Raw genomic sequence first — 18,326 nt, 5'->3', positions numbered from 1 at the left:
TGGTTTATGTTGACCAGTTGTGCTGAGCATAGGGGTGGGTGTGCAGGCACACACAGAGGTATCTGCCTGGAAACCCCAGCCTGTCTTCTCTTTGGTGCCAGTCAGGGTCAGGTGGAGGGCAGGGTGGACAAGGATGTTGGGTGTAAGGAGCGCTGCACCTGACCAGCCGTCCCGCCCACAGGAAAATACTCACCTGGTGTTCTAGAATGATCCACATGTCTATTTCTTGTTTTCATAAGCATTCCCAGGCACAGGCAGGTGTGGTTCAAGGGCTAGACTGATACAGAGGGAACCTCAAGGCCCGTGGCTGCGCAGCCGTGGCAAGTTCTCAGGAGCTCTCTTGGGAGAGCCTCCAGCTTGTGCTAGCAGCTAGCACACTAACTCTCTGCACCTGGGGATGTTCCCAGCATTCCTTTTCTATGTGCAGTCTTAGCTTCAGAGGAAGGGCCCAAGGGCAGCAGGAAGCCTTCCCTAGGGGAAGAAAGGATGCAGGAAAGACGTGCAGAGCTGTCGGAAGTGGCCGTGGCTGAGGGATGGGGCAATCTTGTTCCCAGTGAGCTGTACCCAATGGCTCACGGTTGACTCCTCCCCAGCACCCGTGGGGTTCAAGGCTATTTCTACAAGGTTCCAGGAAAGCTGATAGAGAGGATAGGGACATGCCAGGACCCTACCCAACACACAGCATCAGAACTCATCAGACCAAGTCCTGGAGAAACTCAGGCCCAGAGTAGCATAGCAACTAGTTCAAAGTCACAAAGCAAATTGAAAGCAGATGGAGCACAGCTCCTCTTTTTTCTTTTTCTTTTCTTTTTTCTTAAGAGGTGGGCAGCATTGTGATAACAAGAAAATCTGTTCGGGTCTCCGTCAAAGGGCACCCTGGTCACACTCATCCTATGCTCCACTCAGGTGCAGACGTTCCACGGAGACCTGCTTCAGCACATGGAGAAGAACACCAAGCTAGACATGCAGTTCATCAAAGTAAGTCTGTCCCTCTACCGCAGCCCCACCCAGGCAGGACACACCCACCCATTGCAATAGAGGGCCACACAGGCCAGCGCCAAGCATCTACGTGCCCCGGGTTATACATAGTCCCATCTGGGCCCCTTGGTTCCCTGTCCATTACTTTGAGCCCTGACCCCTTTAATGTGGGGATCATCCCCTGTGTGTCGCTGCCGGACCCCAGGATAGCTGCCAGCACTACGAGATTGAGTATCGCCACCGAGCGGCCAACCTGGAGAAGTGCATGTCTGAGCTATGGCGCATGGAACGCAAGAGAGACAAGAACGCGCGGGAGATGAAGGTGCGAAGGTGTGAGGGACCGGGGACAGGTGTCTGGGGAAACCCGGCACCCTTGTGAGCTGCTCCACCCAAAAAGAGACAGCTGTAGGGGGCACAGCTGGATAGTCACCCAGGCCACCCTCAGCACCCCTCCTTTCCTCAGCCTCACTGAGAAAAGGGGACCAGTGGCCCCGCTGAGCTTGAACGGTAGCAAAACTGGTTCCGTCCACAGCGTGCCTGGAAAGGCGCATCCGGTCTCTGCCAAGGTCGCTCCGAGCCTCCATCCCTGCCTCTGTCTCTAGGCTCCAAACCCAAGATTCAACCTCCGCTTCCTTCCGAGCTTTTTAATGAGCTCCAGTCTCCCTCTCCCTTCCAAGGAGAGCATCACGCATCCTCTCATTCCTGTTTCCATAAACCGCCCTCTCTACGGCAACCTCTGCACGGCCCTGGGCAGGGTGCCAGAGACAGAGTCATGGTACCCAGGCTAGTGGGTCACAGGGCGCGTTCGGAGGAGGCCTGGAGAAGGGACATCCGAGTCAGAAGGGCTCAGGCCCCCAGCCAGAATCTTCTCCTCCTGCCCCCAGGAGAGCGTGAACCGGCTGCACGCGCAGATGCAGGCCTTCGTGTCCGAGAGCAAGCGCGCCGCCGAGCTAGAGGAGAAGCGGCGCTACCGCTTCCTGGCCGAGAAGCACCTGCTGCTCTCCAACACTTTCCTGCAGTTCTTGGGCCGGGTGAGTGGGGCTGGGGAGAGCAAGCCACGCCCTCCGAGTCCGCGGGCGGGGCTGGCCGTGTGCTGCGAGCAGAACTGCTCCTTCCTTCCCCTTTGCTTCCTTCATCTGAGTGGAAGTTAACCTCGCCACCCTGTCACTGTCTCCGTTTGCATGTATTGTTAACTCTTGATTTGTTTTGCACATATATTTTTATGCGTTCAAATACAAACCACTTATTTAACTAGGTCAGAGGATAGCTCTGTGAAGTTGGTTCTCTTTCAACTTTTATTGACTTCCAGGAATCAAACTCAGATCATTAGACTTTTGCCGCAATCTCCTTTACAAAGGGTCATTTTGCTGTCCCCATTAAAAAAAAATTCTGAATGCATATGCCCACCCTCCTTACACTCAATGATTGTTTAACAATTAGACATTAATCGCACGTCATCTCAGTGAAGTCCTTGAGGCTTTGTGCTGTCTGCAGAACAGTTCGATTTTCTCAGTTCTGATGGATTGCTAATACATTTGACTTCTGTATTTAGTTATCATGTTGTTGTGCTTTGGAACTTAAGACTATTAGACCTTAGCCATAAATATCATCTCTCTCTCTCTCTCTCTCTCTCTCTCTCTCTCTCTCTCTCTCTCTCTCTCTGTGTGTGTGTGTGTGTGTACTTGATAGTTCTCTTAGTCAGGTTTTATGCCTTTTGTTTGGTTGTTTGGTTGGTTTTTTTGTTTGTTTCGAGACAGGGTTTCTCTGTGTAGCCCTGGCTGTCCTGGAACTCACTCTGCAGACCAGGCTGGCCTCGAACTCAGAAATTTGCCTGCCTCTGCCTCCCTGAGTGCTGGGATTACAGGCATGCGCTACCACCCCCGGCTGGTTTTATGCTTTTAATTGTACCCTAATTTTAACATTGGTCTTCTTCCTCTTCAAGTATGGATTTCTGTTAACAACACATGGACTGGGTTTGGCTTCTGACCAGTTTGATGATCTGTGATGATAATAATATATATATATTTTGGTTTTTTGAAACAGGGTTTCTTTATTATTATTTTTTGGGTTTTTTTTTTGTTTTTGTTTTGGGGTGTTTTATTTTGTTTTGTTTTTTTGAGACAGGGTTTCTCTGTATAGCCCTGGCTGTCCTGGAACTCACTCTGCAGACCAGGCTGGCCTCGAACTCAGAAATCCACCTGCCTCTGCCTCCCAGAGTGCTGGGATTACAGGCGTGCGCCACCACCGCCCTGCTATTACTACTACTACTACTATTTCCTCTTCCTTCTTTTTTCCTTCTTCCTCCTCCTCTCTTTTTCTTCAGTCAGAATCTCATCTAGCCTGTGTTGGCTTCTCACTCACTGTGTAGCTAAAACTGATCTTTGACGACTGACCCTCCTACTCCTGTCTCCAAGTGTTGGGGTGACAGGCAATCCACTGTCCACAGGGGCATGTGGTCTAGGGACTGAGCCCAGGCAGGGCTGTCTCCATTCATGCAGACAGATGCTCTCCCGGCAGAGCTGCATCCTCAGCCCACAGCCTAACGTCTAACCGGAATTGCTCCACCCTCATTCAAGCTGATGCTGCTACACCTAGGGCATGGGTTCTCAACCTGTGGGTCACGACCCCTTCAGGGTTGACCAATGTTTTCACAGGGGTCACCTAAGACCATTGGGAAATGTAGATGTTTATTTACATTATGATTCGTAAAGTAGCAAAATTACAATTATGAGGTAGCAACAAAAAATAACTTTGTGGATGGGGTCACCACAACATGAGGAACTGTATTAAAGGGTTGCAGCATTAGGAAAGTTGAGAAGCACTGCTCTAGGGTGAACCTTCCTAGCTGACCTGAGCTGACTGTGCACCCCACCTGTCTTTCCCTCCCTCACCCCTCATTCTTGTCAGCCTGGTTGGGTCACTGTCTGGTCCTCGTGCTGCCCTCTCTGTCATTCCCACAGTCATGGATATATCGTTTCTTATATTCTGTCAAGGGATGCTATGGGATCCCCCACTCACCACAGATGACCAGCAGTTTCCCATTACATGTACAGTACACACCATCACCACAGTCAACTGTAGAACCCAGAACTGCACAACCCCTCATCACTTCCTGTCTCAGGAAGTGGCCCATTGTGGACATCATAGCAAAGGAGTCATCGGATAGAGGACCTTTGTCACTGGTTTTCTTTCCCTGCAGAACTGAGTCCCATTGTCTGAATGTCCTGTCCCCGCTGGATTCTCTAGGGAGAAAGCTGTTCAAAACATCCTCAGTAGAGCCAGTGCATGGCAGGATGTCATTTCCCTTGGGTATTCCACTATGGGAGCGCTTGGCCCTATGATAATGTCACATTCAACCATTTGGGAAGCTCCTGATACTCGTCCTAAGTGCTACATCATTTCACCCGTCAGTTTGTGATCCTCCACACCCTCCCCCTCCCCTTATTACAGTCATTTTGCTTTTAGCCATTGTCTTAGTTAGGGGTTTATTGCTGTGAAGAGACACCATGACCACAGCACCTCTCATAAAAGGCAACACTGAATTGGGCTGGCTTTTACTTTCAGAGGTTCAGTCTGTCATCATGGCGGGAAGCATGGCAGTGTGCAGGCAGACATGGTGCTGGAGGAGCCAGAGTTCTACATCTTCATCCTAAGCCAGCCAGGAGGAGGGTCTCTTCTGCCCTGGGTGGAGTTTGAGCACTGGGAGCCCTCAAAGCCCACCTACACAGTGACACACTTGCTCCAACAAGGCCACACCTCCTGAAAGTGCCCCTTCCCATGGGCCAAACATATTCAAAGCACCACAGCCATCCTCTGTGGCATGAGGTGGCATCTGTGTTGGTTTGCGTTTCCCTGAATGCTAAAAACTAGGTATCATTTCCTGCGTGGTGGCCACTGCCTCTCGCCTTTGGGAGGAAGTTGCTTTCTGCCTGTGTCCGGAATAGCTAACCTCCAACCCCCAATGTTACGGGCCGCTCAGGAGGGAGCTATGTGTAAATCAAACCAACCCCCTCTGTGCACAGACAACAGGAAGCATGGCCTCTGCCCCAGCTGGGATGTAGGACTCCTCAGATCAGACTCTTGTGGTGTCAGAAAGATGAGGCAGAGAGACAGACTCACTTCCTCATGACCCGAGGAGATTATTCAACAGATTGTAGCTCTGGAAGGGTAAAGAGAATAAGGGGAAGACCAGAGGTCTCAGGAATGGAAGGAATATATGGTTGGAGTCCCTACCAGGTCAGACAGGGCTGGTGGTTTTCCCCCATGAAGAATTCTGTGGCCCTCTGGGTGGCAAAAGCTCGTAGTGTTCATTGGAGGAGCTTGGTGAGACAGCTGTAAGGGCAGGGACCAAAGAGTGACGTTAGCACAGCCACCACGATTAGGCTGCCAAGGGGTAATCCATGGTCCCCAAGCAGTCGGGTGTCCTTCCAGAAGGTATTGTCCACCCTTTGTCTGTGTTTAATTCTTTCTAATAGTTGTTGAGCGTTTTCTCTATTGGGCCAGATTGGTTCACATGACAACAGCACCCTTCTGCTAAGAAGGGACGGATGTCTCCTTTGGCAGTCCTTAAGTGTAGTCCTCTGGTTCCGAAGGTCCACTGGAGCCAGGAAATGTATTTGATTTTGTCAGGTGCTTTGCTCTGCTGTACTGGGCTCAGGTCTTCCTTCATCTGATAGGGCCAGCAGTGTCGCACCTGTTGGCGCTCACTGACTCACTGATGTCTCCCTAGGAGCACAGGAGGAGCCTGTCTTTCTCCTGATCTTACGGACAAGATATTGATAAATGTTATATCCTGGGAGAACATCCACGCCTAGCTTGAGGAAGACTGTGGCACATTGCCCCGCAGGGTGGCAACCGTGACGTGCCATCCTGACACACAAAGCAAGTCCCGTTTGATGCCGTTGCCATGGGAACCAACTGGGTGCTATTAGTTTCTGGTTGTATACAACCTCACTGATACAAGCTGAGCAGGAGTCGTCTATTGGCAGGTGGGTTGGCATTAGGGTGGCATGACTGCCCGGAATGTGCCGTTTGGCTGGCTCTCTAACAGGTCCAGGCTCTGGGTCCTGGAATCTGCCACCTGAATCATTTTTTATGAAATGGATGCTAGAATTAAAGAAGGGGTGACTGTAATTGTGGGGTTCCCATCCCAGGAGTGAGTTGGTAGGCTGGGGTACTCAGGGACTAAGCTGTTTGTGCTCACAGAAACGGAAATGGTTTTGGCCCTTAGAGACAGCTGTGACCTTGGAGGGGCCATTTGCCCCCTGGCTGTTTAATCCTAATCTTAAATTGTTGTACAGGTGTATTTTTAATGGTTAACTCCCAAATTATATCAGCCTTATGTCCCCTGTTCAATAAATGAATTGACTCTTTGTCCCTGGGCGGGCGCCCCTGCCTATACCCCTGGACTAGCAAAATCAATGCAGTAAATGCCTACGTAACCATTGCTATGTTTCTGAGGGACACATCCTGTCTGAAGGCAGCCACAATGCACGAGTCTTTTCTGGTCCAGGAACAAAATGAAATCCGTCTCTGAAATCTTGTCATTTAGTCGTATCAATTGGAGCCCTGTGGGCAAAGGGTTAGACTAGAGGTTGAGCGACTCAGAGCAAGAGTGAAGGGGATCTGAGGACATGAGGGGACAGTGTGGTGGGCTTGAGGGCTCGGCATGGCTCAGATGCGTGGCTGGGATCTGATAGGTAGGCGTGGAGAAGTTGGACTTTGGATGAGGGCAGCACCAGGAAAGGACTGTGGCCGGTGAGGACGTGCAGGGGGCTGGGAAGTGAGAGTTGTGTTTGCCTCAGGGATGAGCAGTGCCACTGTGGCAAGTCCTGGAGACAGAGCAGCCAGTGTCTGGTGGCCACGTCGAACTGTTTGGAGCTATTGAGGGTATGTGTCCCCCACTTTCTGGCAGAATATTGCAAGGGCTTGTCCTTGGTTAGCACATGAATAGACAGAGGGCTCGTGGAGGTCTGGAGGTGCTCAAGTAGAGGCTTGTGAGAGAGAGAATACTTGAATCTGTTTTGGGGAGAGGAGGAGGATTGGGAGGGGCCCGAGTGGCTCCTCCCCTTAGCGGCTTCATAAAGAGGCTGAGCAGCAGCCACGGAAGCAGCCCAAGCAGCGCTCCACAGGCGGGCGGCCACGCGAGCAGCACAGTCATGGTGTGTGGGGCGGGCTGGAGGGGCCAGAAGAGCTGCAGGCCTCTTCTATCTGCCTTGGGGTATAGTTCTCCCCTCCTGTGAGACAAAGAGGTTCCAGCGGGTGACTGAGGGCTGGAAGGTCTGAGCCCTACCTCAGGAGACCTAGATCCCAGGTGAAGACAAGGCAGGGTGTAGGGTGTGGCCGGGCACACAGGGTGTCCCAGGTGAAGACAGTGCGGGGTGCAGGCGGTGACAGAAGAGAAGGCAGCAGAGGATGGGGCAGAAGAGAGAAAGTACAGGTTAGTGACCACGGAGACAGGGACAACAGTGGCCTGGTTGGTTTTCCGGTTGCCCTGACCATGTGATAAGGGCTGTAGTTGGTGGAGTTAAGGGGGTCGCTGTCGTAGTCACATAACGATAGGCTTATGACCTCAGTGAGTGCTGGGTGAGCAGATATTGGTCCTGGACAGCAAAGGCAGAGGGTCTCTCTAGGTTAGAAAGGCAGGACCATGGTGGTTAGTCAGTCATTGAGGGATTTGAGGTGTCTCAGACTAGGGGGTTGACGGAGGGCAAAAGGCTATGAGTAGAGGTCTGGTTTTGGGTAGGGATGTCACCTGAGTGCAGGCTATGGGGGAAAAATGGCGAGCATTCTCAGGGGAGAGATGACTATGGAAACCCTAAGCTTAGACAAGAGACCCTGGCCTAACAGTGAAAGTGGGTATTGAGGCATCAGGGTAGGAGTGGGTGAAGGGTGTGTGGCCAAGGTGGCGGACTAAGTCAGGGGTGCATGGTGGATTATGGAGAATGCCTGAGGCTTCTGCTATCGTTAGGTTAGTGGTTTGGGCAACCCATGCCACTTAGTAAGGGGACAGTAGCCTCTGTGTTTAGAATGAAAGGGATCTTGCTACCAGCCACTACACTGTTTTCCCTGACTTGACAAGCCGAGATCAGACTTGGTTGGAGGCCAAGAACTCAGGTCTCTTCACTTGACCAAGACATTGGAAGAGAAATCTTGACAGAAGTTGTGGGGAGGGCCTCGGCTCTGACCTGACCTGGAATCCATCTTCCAGTTCACATTTCCCATCCACAGCTGGGAAAGCCTTGAAGATGACTGTGGGTTAGGACACTCCTCAGCCCAATGGCCAATCTGGTTTCATCAAAAGCAAGGACCAGGAGGCTGACCCTGCCTCCTGTCCCTGGGGACAGGGAGTGGCTGCTTAGGCTGGGTTTTGTTGAGTCTACCAGAAATTGGAAGCGGCGTGTGGCATTCTCTCCCATCCTTCCCACCATCTCTTTCTAGTTCCTTTGGCCCCATTCTCTCTGTTGTTAGAAACCTTAAAAGCCATGCTGAGGTGTTGTGTTGAGGAGTTTGGGTCCCTTTTCTAGTCTTTGGGGCTGTGTCTAATGTCTGAAGCGGACTGACCCAGTGAATGGGCTAACACGGGGTAAGCTCCCTCCAGAGAGCCGGTGTCCACATTAGCACCTTGTTATTACCCCAGTGAGATGGTACAGGAAGAGTGGAGATTTTTCTGGAGCTCTCAGTGATCTCTTAATTCCAATTTGGGTTCCTCAAAGGGGACTGCCTCCTCTCCCCCAACACACACACACAGAGGAAGGTGTTGTCGAAGGTTTGTCAATGTGGTCCCCAGCTGCCTTCCAGATACTGTCATTTCCATCTTGGGTGAGGGTAGAGGTCAGGTTGGAATATGTGTCCTTCACAGGTGAGGGACTATTCTGGTGAGTTGTTTTCAGAAATGGAGTGGGTTTTCAGAGAAATAACCCACGGTTTTGGTCTATGGCATCTGTTTTTGGGGGTGTGAAGGGCAGGCAGGCTGCGATGGGTGGGGCCACCCCTTCCTGACCCCTTATTGTAGAGGAAACATTGTTGCTCTAGATCAGGAGAGGGGAGTGTCTGTCTACCAAGGATGTTTCAGGTCCAAGGGGCAGATGTGTTAGGTGTGTGGAGGGTAAGGATGAGGGCAGGGCAGGGGGGGGTTGCTATTGGCAGGGGTGGTGGGAGCAGTGTAGGGAAGAGGTTCATTGGCTGGACCAAAAGCTAGGGGGCCAGGGTTTTTGTTTTGTTTTGTTTTGCAGAGGACCTGGTGGGCAAAATAGGAACTGCAAAGAAAGGCAGGAGTAAAGGGTGAAAAATATCAGGCACAGGGCACCTTGGACCACTTCATTTTGAAAAAGTCGTCTAAATCCAAATGTCAAAATCCAAAAATTCCAACTTGGAGCCAGTAATGGCCACTACAGAGGGGGCACTGTGGCCAGACTTGAGAAGAGAGCTGAATGAACCTGGTGGGTGGGGCCTGAGAAAAGAGAGCACTTTAAAATTACCTTGGAGACAGCCAAGGCAGAGTCTTGGGATAGGCAAATTAGAGCCCGTTGTATAATTTGGTTTAAATTTGAAATGACAAGCGGGACCTGTGAGGAGTCTTATTCCACTGCCTGGGGTCTCCTCCAGGTTTAGGGAGAAGATGAAAATGAACTTATTAGGAGGGACCATTCCCGCTAAGACTTAGGGGAACCACAGAGTTAAATGTGGACGTTTTCCAGAACCTTCAAGCCTTTGTGATTCGGAGACGGAGTAAGAAGCTCCTAGAACTTCTGGAGTCTGGTCAGTGCGCCTCTGAGTTCCTTTGTCCTGCAGAATTTGGGTGTGTGGATGTCAGCAATCAGCCTAGAGATCAGAGAGTCTGAGAGAAGAGGGAGAGGAAGATGGAGGGGGAGGGGTCAGAGGAAAGCAGAGACTGAGGTTCGTTCTATCAGCAAGACTTGCACTCAGGACTCATGGATCCAGAGGTCACAAAGACCGGAGCTCTCAGGTCAGACCGCTGGCTGTGTAGCGTGTATAGAGTGTTGGAGCTCCCACAGGAATGACCCTGGGCCGTGTGGGAGGAGGGCTTTGCCTGGAAGACCTTGAAAGGGATCTGGGTTTTAGCACCAGATGTAAGAGATGTGAGGCAGAGATGCAGATGGACTCTGTGTCAACAGGGCGAGGCTGCTTTATTGGAGCAGTAGGGGGAGGGGCAGCCTTCCCGCAGGGTGAAGGTCAAGTGCATTTAGAGAGGGACACACACACACACACACACACACACACACACACACATGCACCCGCCTCGCCTACCAGGAAGTTACAGCTAGCTTTTGCAGTTAGCCTGGGAGCAGGTTCCGGTTCCTTGCAGACCTGGGCATCTTGTTTCTGTAGGTGAAGCAGAATGCTCAGGCAGGGGCGGAGCAGTTCTTCCGGGCCTGGAGCTATTGCCCAGTGTAGCCTGACTCAAGTCCTCATGGTCCGAGGAGGTCATTACCCAGCCTAATGTGTTCCACTAAAGAAGCGAAAGCATAGAGCGGCCCGTGGAGAAGTGCGAGGGTGTCCTCGGCATAGGAAGGTGTCTTTCCCTTTCCTTCTGCCCCACCCAGCTCCCTGGTAAGCAATACAACCATCCAGGCATCTCCAGATGCAGACGGGAGCGGCTGAGCCCGAGGACAGTGTGCGCTGCCCTGGTTTGTACTTCACTGTGAGGTGCTCACCCTCGGGGCCCTCGACAATAGCCCAGGGACCGTTCTTTTAACATCGGCTAGTCAGAAGGTGAAACGACCTTCTGTGCAACACCCCCTCTTAAATGTGAGTTTTGCATGTGAGACTGGCATCGTCTCCATTTTCAGAGCTGTTTTTCTTCACTGAGGTACACTGTAATCTTTTCTTTCACTTTGCTTATTAATTTATGGACAGTGTCTTTCTTTTTTTTTTTTTTCTCACACTATGCCCATGCCTGTGTGTAGCAGGGCCTGAGGTTGATGCCTGATGTCTTCCTCTCCAGTCTGCTTACTGGGTGTCTCAGTTAGGATTTGATTGTTGTGAACTGACACCATAACAATGGGCGACCCTTCTAAGGACAACATTTAACTGGGGCTGGCTTCCAGCTTCAGAGGTTCAGTCATAGTGGGAAGCACGGCGTCACGCAGGCAGACACGGTGCTGGAGGAGCTGGGACGTCTACATCTCGTTCACAGGCAGCAGCAGGAGACCGTGTGCCACACTGGGCCTATATATTGAGCAGATAATGACCTTAAATCCCGCCCCAGCAGTGACACACTTCCTCTAACAAGGACCACGCCTACTCCAAAAAGACCACACCTCCTAATGGTGCCCCTCCCTATTGGTTTAAACCCATGGGCACGTGGGGCTCATACCTGTTCAAACCACCACACTGGGGCCAGGCTCTAGTGCTGAACCCAGAACTCACTGGAGCTGGATCCAGAACTCAGCAGAGCTGGATCGGTCAGGCTAGCTAGCCTGCTCCAGAGGGAATCCAGGACTTCCCAGTTTTCAGGGGTTCTGGGGAATTCAAACTCCCGTCCTCAGCACTTTACATACTGAGGCTTCCGTCTTCTGTTTCCTGGCAACGCTAGGAGTGAAGCACAGGGCTGACCCATGCTACGTGAGTGAGTGCCTACTGGAGAGCTGGTACCAGCCTGCCAACGGGAGCTTCCTCCTGTTCTGGAAAAGACCTTGGTGGTGACCCATGACTGTGTAATAACCCAGGTTAACTTAGAACTTACTATGCAGGCCAGGATAGACTCAAACTTGCAGCTATTCACCTGCCTCTGACTCCTGAGTGCTGGGATTACAGAGAATGCCACCAAGGTAGGCCTTCTCCCCACCCCCACTCCAGTCATCCTCCAGCCTCGGCCTCCTGGGATTAAGCGCTGGGTTTAAGGCATTCACCATCATGCTTGGCTTATGTCATGCCTGGGATGGAACTTGAGGCTTCGTACGTGCTAAACTAATACTCTACCAACCAAAGGATACCCAGCCCTCATTTTTTTTTAAATATTGATGTATTTGTGTGTATGCATACGTGTGCCATGGTGCCTGTGTGGTCAGTGGGTTCTTGCCTTCTACCTTGTCGGGACAGGGTCTCCTGTTGCTTCTGCTGCTGCACTTCATGCCCCAGGCCAGCTGGCCTGTCAGTCTCCTGTCTCCACCTCCCATCTTCCTGTAGGACTGTTCAGCTCACACATATGCGCCTTCTTATTTGGGCCACCAGGCTTACCGTCTGAGTCATCTTTTCTTTTCACATTTAGGGGCTCTTGTCCGAGAACCCCCTTTGCACTCCATGCCCATTCTTAGATTCTTGCATGGTGTCTCCTCTGCTTTTGGAACTCCAGCTCCATTCCGCCTCTCCCTGGGTGCTGTTTAACTGGGCTGGGCAGGGCTGAGGAAAGTAAGTTCTGCCGGGCCAGCCTCGATGTTGTAGTCCTGGCCAGGGCCTCTCAAATTGGGTAAAGTTCCCTCTAAAACATCAGCCAAGGCCTGCTGTGCCAGCCACACCTGAAGCTCCTCTCTGAGCTCCTCTGCTAATTACTGGCTGCAGGGAAACATGGTGTCCCCCCAGGCCTGCTGGACCAGCTGCTCCCACAACCCAGGGTCTGTGATCACTGCAGCTGGGGACCGCTCTGAATTTGCCAGCAGCAGCTCTAGCTGCCAAGGAGAATTCTTGATAGGTGACCATAGGAGGTGCCTCTGCTGCTCAGTGAGACCCTCGCTGACCTCTCTGACCCTCAGCATCTTCTGTAAGACCGAGGTAGTGAAGGGACCACTAAGAGACACCAAGGAGATAAAGTCAGGTGTCTTCATTGATTGATCTTTCTGCCTTATTAACCGAGGCAGAATCTTCTTGATGAACCCAGAGCTCATAGTCGGTGCGCACATCTAACTAGCCAGTTGTTCTGGAGACCCACATACGGCTTAGACAGTTTGCTTTGCTCAAACTTCTCAGTTCGACACCCCCCCCCCCGCCTTTTTTAAATAGATAAAGCTTCCGGCTTGTTCAGATTAGGACCCAGAGAGATGCGTGCATGAAGGACCATGACCCCCCTATAAAGCCCAGAGCCTGACAGCCCCATGATTTTCTTAGCAATGGGCTAGGGAAGGGTGGGCAAATCTCAGTGGGTGTGGTTAACCCCAACAGATCTGGGCTGCCCCAACTGCCTCTGCAAGTTGAAAAAGGGGTGCAGGCCTTTTTCACGTGAAAGACAGGCTCTGGAATAAAGTGGAATAAAGGTGGGTGTCTTAAAGAAACCCCAAGATGTCACACCTCTAGGGCCCCGGGGTCCGCGAGCCACACTTGACCCAGAGCCTCCCATCAGGCCCGGGGGATGCTGCAGAACCGCGTGTTGCTATGGAAGGAGCAGACAGAGGCTAGCCGCAGCCCGCGTGCCCACTCTCCGGGGCTGCTGGGCTCCGCGCTGGGGCCGCCCTACCCCTCGGGCCGCCTGACGCCCACCCGGCTGGACATGGTGAGGCCCTGGCCGCCCCCGCCGCCCTTCGCGCCCCCGCCGCCTTTCTCTGGGCCCTGGGCGCCGCCGCCCTGCGCCTGGAGCCCGCCGCCCCCTGCACCCCCGCTCTACGCCGCACCCCTAGCGCCCTGGCGCCGGGGGGTCGCCCCAGCGCCCCTGTGGTGGCCCCACCGTGTCCCCAACCCTTACGCCGACGCCTGGGACTGGGGTTGGGGGCGGGGCTAGCGAGGCTCCGCCCCTCCCGCCCCACCCCCTGCCCTCTCCCCTCGCAGCCCCCGAGGTCCCTGGGAGAGTACGGCTCCCCCCGCAGCCGGCACGGCTCCGGCTCCTACGGCCCCGAGCCCGCCGAGGCGAGGTCCGCGTCCCAGTTGGAGCCAGACCGCCGATCGCTGCCCCGGACGCCGTCGGCCTGTGGGTACCTAGCATCCGAGGGTGCAGGCGGGCGGGCTGGGAAGGGGCTGTGGGTTGGACTCCAGCAGGAAGGATGGAAACTAAACTGCTGACAAACTTCCACTCTCATCCCCACAGCCTCTCTGTACGCTAGCAGCGCCCAGCGCTCGCGGTCCAATTCCTTCGGCGAGCGCCTGGGTGGCGGGGTTGCCAGGAGAGTCCGCGCCCTGGTCTCCCACTCGGAGGGTGCCAACCACACGCTGCTGCGCTTCTCGGCTGGAGATGTAGTTGAGGTGCTGGTGCCCGAAGCTCAGAACGGCTGGCTCTACGGCAAGCTGGAGGGCTCGTCCGCGTGAGTGGAGCCCCAGGGTCTGCGCTCCCCTGAGGTTTCTCGGCCTTCCCTTCTCCAACTTCTGCCCGCCTCAGTTTACTCAGCCGCTCCTAGTGCTGAGATGAGTCAAACAGGGCCGATGGGATGGATGGGCAGCGGGCTCTCACAAGCGAGGGGCTCAATAAAACCCCTGCCTTCATACCTTCTGCGCGCCCCGCTGCGTCCTCCTGTACTGGAGCTGAGATAGAGACAAGGGAGAGACCCTCCCTGCAGACTTGGAATAGCTCACAGCCCTGAAGAACTTACTCGGGCTTTTCTACATCCTAATGTGGAGGCAGGAGAGGCAGACACCCCGAGTCTCCACACAGCCTGGAGCACAGTGTGGGACTGGTGGCCCACTTCAGAGTATGCGGGGCTCTGGTTTCTGCAGGAGGGACCAGGGTGTGGCTCAGCCTGCAACTCTCTGCTTCAATAGATGAATGAACCCTGAAGGGCCAAGAGGTGACCGCTGGGCGCACTCCTACAGGAGTCTGGGGGTGGTGAATGATAAACGGACAGGTGGGGGGGGGCTGAGGTGGGGGTCGTGGGGGGTCCAGGTGGAAGTGGAGTAGAAGACAGAAACGGGGGAGCAGCAGCAGAGTAAGATGTGGGTGTGGACATCTGCATGTACTGAACGGGACTGGCTAGATAGGGCGTGGGCTGATGGGTGAGCAGTGGGTATACTGCAGGAGGCCCGTGGGTGGCTGCCCAGGTGAGTTATGGGTGGGTGAGCAGAGGTGGGGCCTAAGGGAGGTAATGTGGCCTCCAGTTAAGGGCGGGAGTCAAGACTCATCAGTGTCCTGGGGACCAGGAGCAGAGGTCACTGGGGCCTGAACTGCAGGCTTGCAGCTGGTGCCATGCCAACCCACACTGCATCACAGATGATTTGCAGAACCTGGCACAGAGCCTACTGCCCTTCCCATCAGCAGGGCGGGGCTAGAGCAAGTGTCTCCTCACGGGCTTGGCTTGCTGTGTCAGCCTCTTGGATGAGGGGTACTCTTTGGCGGATATTCTCCCAGCATCTGCTGCCTGTGGGCTTTCTGAAAGATTACGGAGGCGCATCAGGATGGGTGGCTGGGGCTCTTCCTCGCTGTGCCACCCACTAGCCCAGGCTGACTCCAAGCCGGTGCTGAGCAGTGAATGTGGGACATAACGAGAGGACGTCACTGGATGGCCATGGGCAGCCTGTGGCTGTCTTAGATTCCAACTCCTTCTCTCCCAGGTGCCTCGGCCCCTGGTGTGACACAAGGCTTAGTGCCACAGGTTCTGTTAGGTCCAGACTACTGGGAAAGCCAAGCTGGCTCAAGGGGCCCTTGGTGTCTGCCCTACAGGAGCGGCTGGTTCCCTGAGGCCTATGTGAAACCTTTGGAGGAGATGCCAGCGAATGCCATGAACCCGGTGGCCCCTATGAACTCCATGGCCCCCATGAGCCCTATGAATGAACTGCCTTCCAGGTACCTTAGTTGGTGGGGTGGGGTCCCCCAGGGCATCCCTGCCTCTCCCCTCCAGGAGGCATCCATGAGATAATCTAATGGGTCTGGCCTCTGGTCTCTGGAGAACTGTGCCCCAGGTCTCCCACCTCCGAATGATGTCTGTATAGCTCACTGTGCCTCCTGCCAGGGCCTCTTCACAGTCCCTGCTCCCCAGCCTCAGGCCCAGCAGGTGGGAAGGGGGCACCAGGCCTGCCTGCTTTCTCTGACTCAGGTCCTACCCCCTCCGGGGCAGCCACAGCCTTGATGACCTCTTGGACCGGCCAGGCAATCCCACAGGACCTTCAGAATACTGGGATAGTCAGTCCCGCTCCCGGACCCCGAGCCGTGCCCCCAGCCGTGCCCCCAGCCCCGCACCCCCGCCCTTGCCCAGCAGCAGGCGCAGCAGTGTGGGCAGCATGGGGGCAGCCACCGATGTCAAGGTCAGCCCCACCTGTCCTTGGCCTGGCCAGACCTATGGAATAGCCCAGCAGGGGAGCCCTTGACCACTCCTCTCCAGGGATGGGAGGGAAGCGGTGGTGAAGGAGTGGACTGGGACCACGGGGTCACCAGCCTTACCTTGCAGGGGCAGTGAGCCCCAGGCTAGGGCACTGTGCAAAAATTAGAGCTTTCTCAACTCCGAAACCAGACTTTTGGCTGCACAGTGTCCTCAAGTCTGGCCCTGCAGGGCCTCTACCTCCCAGTTCTGTGCTCTCCTGGGGTGAGTGGTGGGACACCATTTTCCCCTTCGCCCCTGAACCTGCCCTCCCTTCGTGCAGAAACTTATGTCCTGGGAACAGAACCCCCCAGAGCTCTTTCCACGGTGAGTCCGGCGGGCAGGAGGCCAGATGGGAGCAGGTGACTCAAAGCAGGAGGGTTTTAAGAAGCAGCCACCTGGCCAGCTGCCCGGCCACTCTCCCAAGGCCTTGAACCAGTGCAGATTAGCCCCCCTCACCCCTGCCTATCCCCCACAGGGGCACAAATCCCTTTGCCACCGTGAAGCTGCGTCCCACTGTCACCAACGACCGCTCAGCACCCCTCATCCGCTGAGGCAAAGCCCGCCACCAGGGCCTGAGGTGGCCCAGTACACCTGCCCAGAGCTATTCCAGCTGGCAGCAGCAGCAGTGGATCCAAGATGCCAGGCGCCGGCTCAGAGGATCATTCTTACCCCTCTGCCCCGAGCGCAGCATCTTCCTGAGGGCTGGGCTTGCAGCGTGGAGCAGGCAGAAGGGGGCGGAGGCCCAGAGCCACTTGTTGCTTCCGGAACCCAAAGACTCTTCCGGGGATCCAGCATCTTGCCTTCCATCTTCTTTCTGCCTGTGCCCCAACGGGCAGCACCCCCTCTCCCACCTCAGTCCCAATTGCACCCCTGTTTAACTTTTGTAAATGATAAAAATAAAGGAAGTGGGCACAGTGGGGGTGGCGGCGTCTGCTTTGGGGGATGAAGTCTTGGAGATGGAGATCCCGTGGTGTACTGGCTGGTTTTGTGTGTCAGCTTGACATAGGCTGGAGTTATCACAGAGAAAGGAGCCTCACTTGAGGAGATGCCTCCATGAGATCCAGCTGTGGGGCATTTTCTCAATTAGTGAGCAAGGGGGAGGGCCCATCATGGGTGGTGCCATCCCTAGACTGGTAGTTCTGGTAGTTTCTATAAGAAAGCAAGCTGAGCAAGCCAGTCATTGACATCCCTCCATGACCTCTGCATCAGCTCCTGCTTCCTGACCTGCTTGAGTTCCAGTCCTGACTTCCTTTGGTGATGAACAGCTGTGTGGAAATATAAGCTGAATAAACCCTTTCCTCCCCAACTTTCTTCTTGGTCATGATGTTCTGTGCAGGAATAGAAACCCCAGCTAAGACAAATTGGTACCAGCATAGTGGGGTATTCCTCGACAACCTGACATGTTTGGGGAGGACTATGGAAGGACTTTGGAACTTTGAGCTAGAAAAGCCATTCGGAGTTAAGAGCTCTGTGGGATGATCTGTAGGAGCTTGGAAGATAATGTTGAGAACAGTGCAAAAGATGGAGGCCTGGCTTGTGAAATTTCAGAGGGAAGATTAAAGACTCTTATCAAGCCAGGCAGTGGTGGCGCACGCCTTTAATCCCAGTACTTGGGAGTCAGAGGCAACTGGATTTCTGAGTTTGAGGCCAGCCTGGTCTACAGTGTGAGTTCCAGTACAGCCAGAGCTACACAGAGAAACCCTTTTTGGGGGGGGGGGGAATTTATCAGGGCCGTTGCTGTTTTGATTGTAAAGATTCTGTGGTTTTGATTAGCTGGGGCTGAAGAATCAGCTGTGATTAACAAGATACTAGAACTACTAAAGCGAAAACAGCATTACTGCTGGCTAGCTGGAACTAAGAATTTAGTGGTGATTAAGAAGAGACCAGCATCACAGAGGCGAAATCTTCTGGGAAGTGTTTTCTGAGAGCACAGGGGCTGTGTTCCAGAGATAGCCATGGTTGTACCTTGTGTTGCAGCTGGACTTGGTACTGTGTAAGAATCACCCAGGTGGTACTGGTTTTGAAGACATGAAGGGGTCATGAGGAGCAGCTGAGGCTCAGCACTGTGAGAGGCCACAGAAGGCCATTGGTGAAGGCGCAGCCTCAGTTGCAGTTGATGTCCCAGGACTGAAGGGGTCACACATAGGAGCTGAGGCTTGGCACCATGAAGAG

General features: G+C 54.0%; 1 protein-coding gene across 1 annotated transcript; it reads left to right on the top strand.

The window, feature by feature from the left end:
• The first annotated feature begins 1,083 nt into the window (after window positions 1-1,083).
• Baiap2l2 (BAR/IMD domain containing adaptor protein 2 like 2) lies at window positions 1,084-16,929 on the top strand. The gene is made up of 9 exons (XM_052161514.1): window positions 1,084-1,300; window positions 1,863-2,009; window positions 13,277-13,426; window positions 13,699-13,837; window positions 13,955-14,168; window positions 15,518-15,640; window positions 15,891-16,098; window positions 16,435-16,478; window positions 16,630-16,929. The coding sequence occupies exons 1-9, from the start codon at window positions 1,244-1,246 to the stop codon at window positions 16,703-16,705; spliced, it is 1,158 nt and encodes a 385-aa protein (XP_052017474.1). The 5' UTR covers window positions 1,084-1,243; the 3' UTR covers window positions 16,706-16,929.
• The last annotated feature ends 1,397 nt before the right edge of the window (window positions 16,930-18,326 follow it).

Source organism: Apodemus sylvaticus, chromosome 17 (assembly GCF_947179515.1).
Source record: "Apodemus sylvaticus chromosome 17, mApoSyl1.1, whole genome shotgun sequence".
NCBI classification, from domain to species: domain Eukaryota; kingdom Metazoa; phylum Chordata; class Mammalia; order Rodentia; family Muridae; genus Apodemus; species Apodemus sylvaticus.
This window is presented reverse-complemented; position numbering and strand designations above follow the sequence as displayed.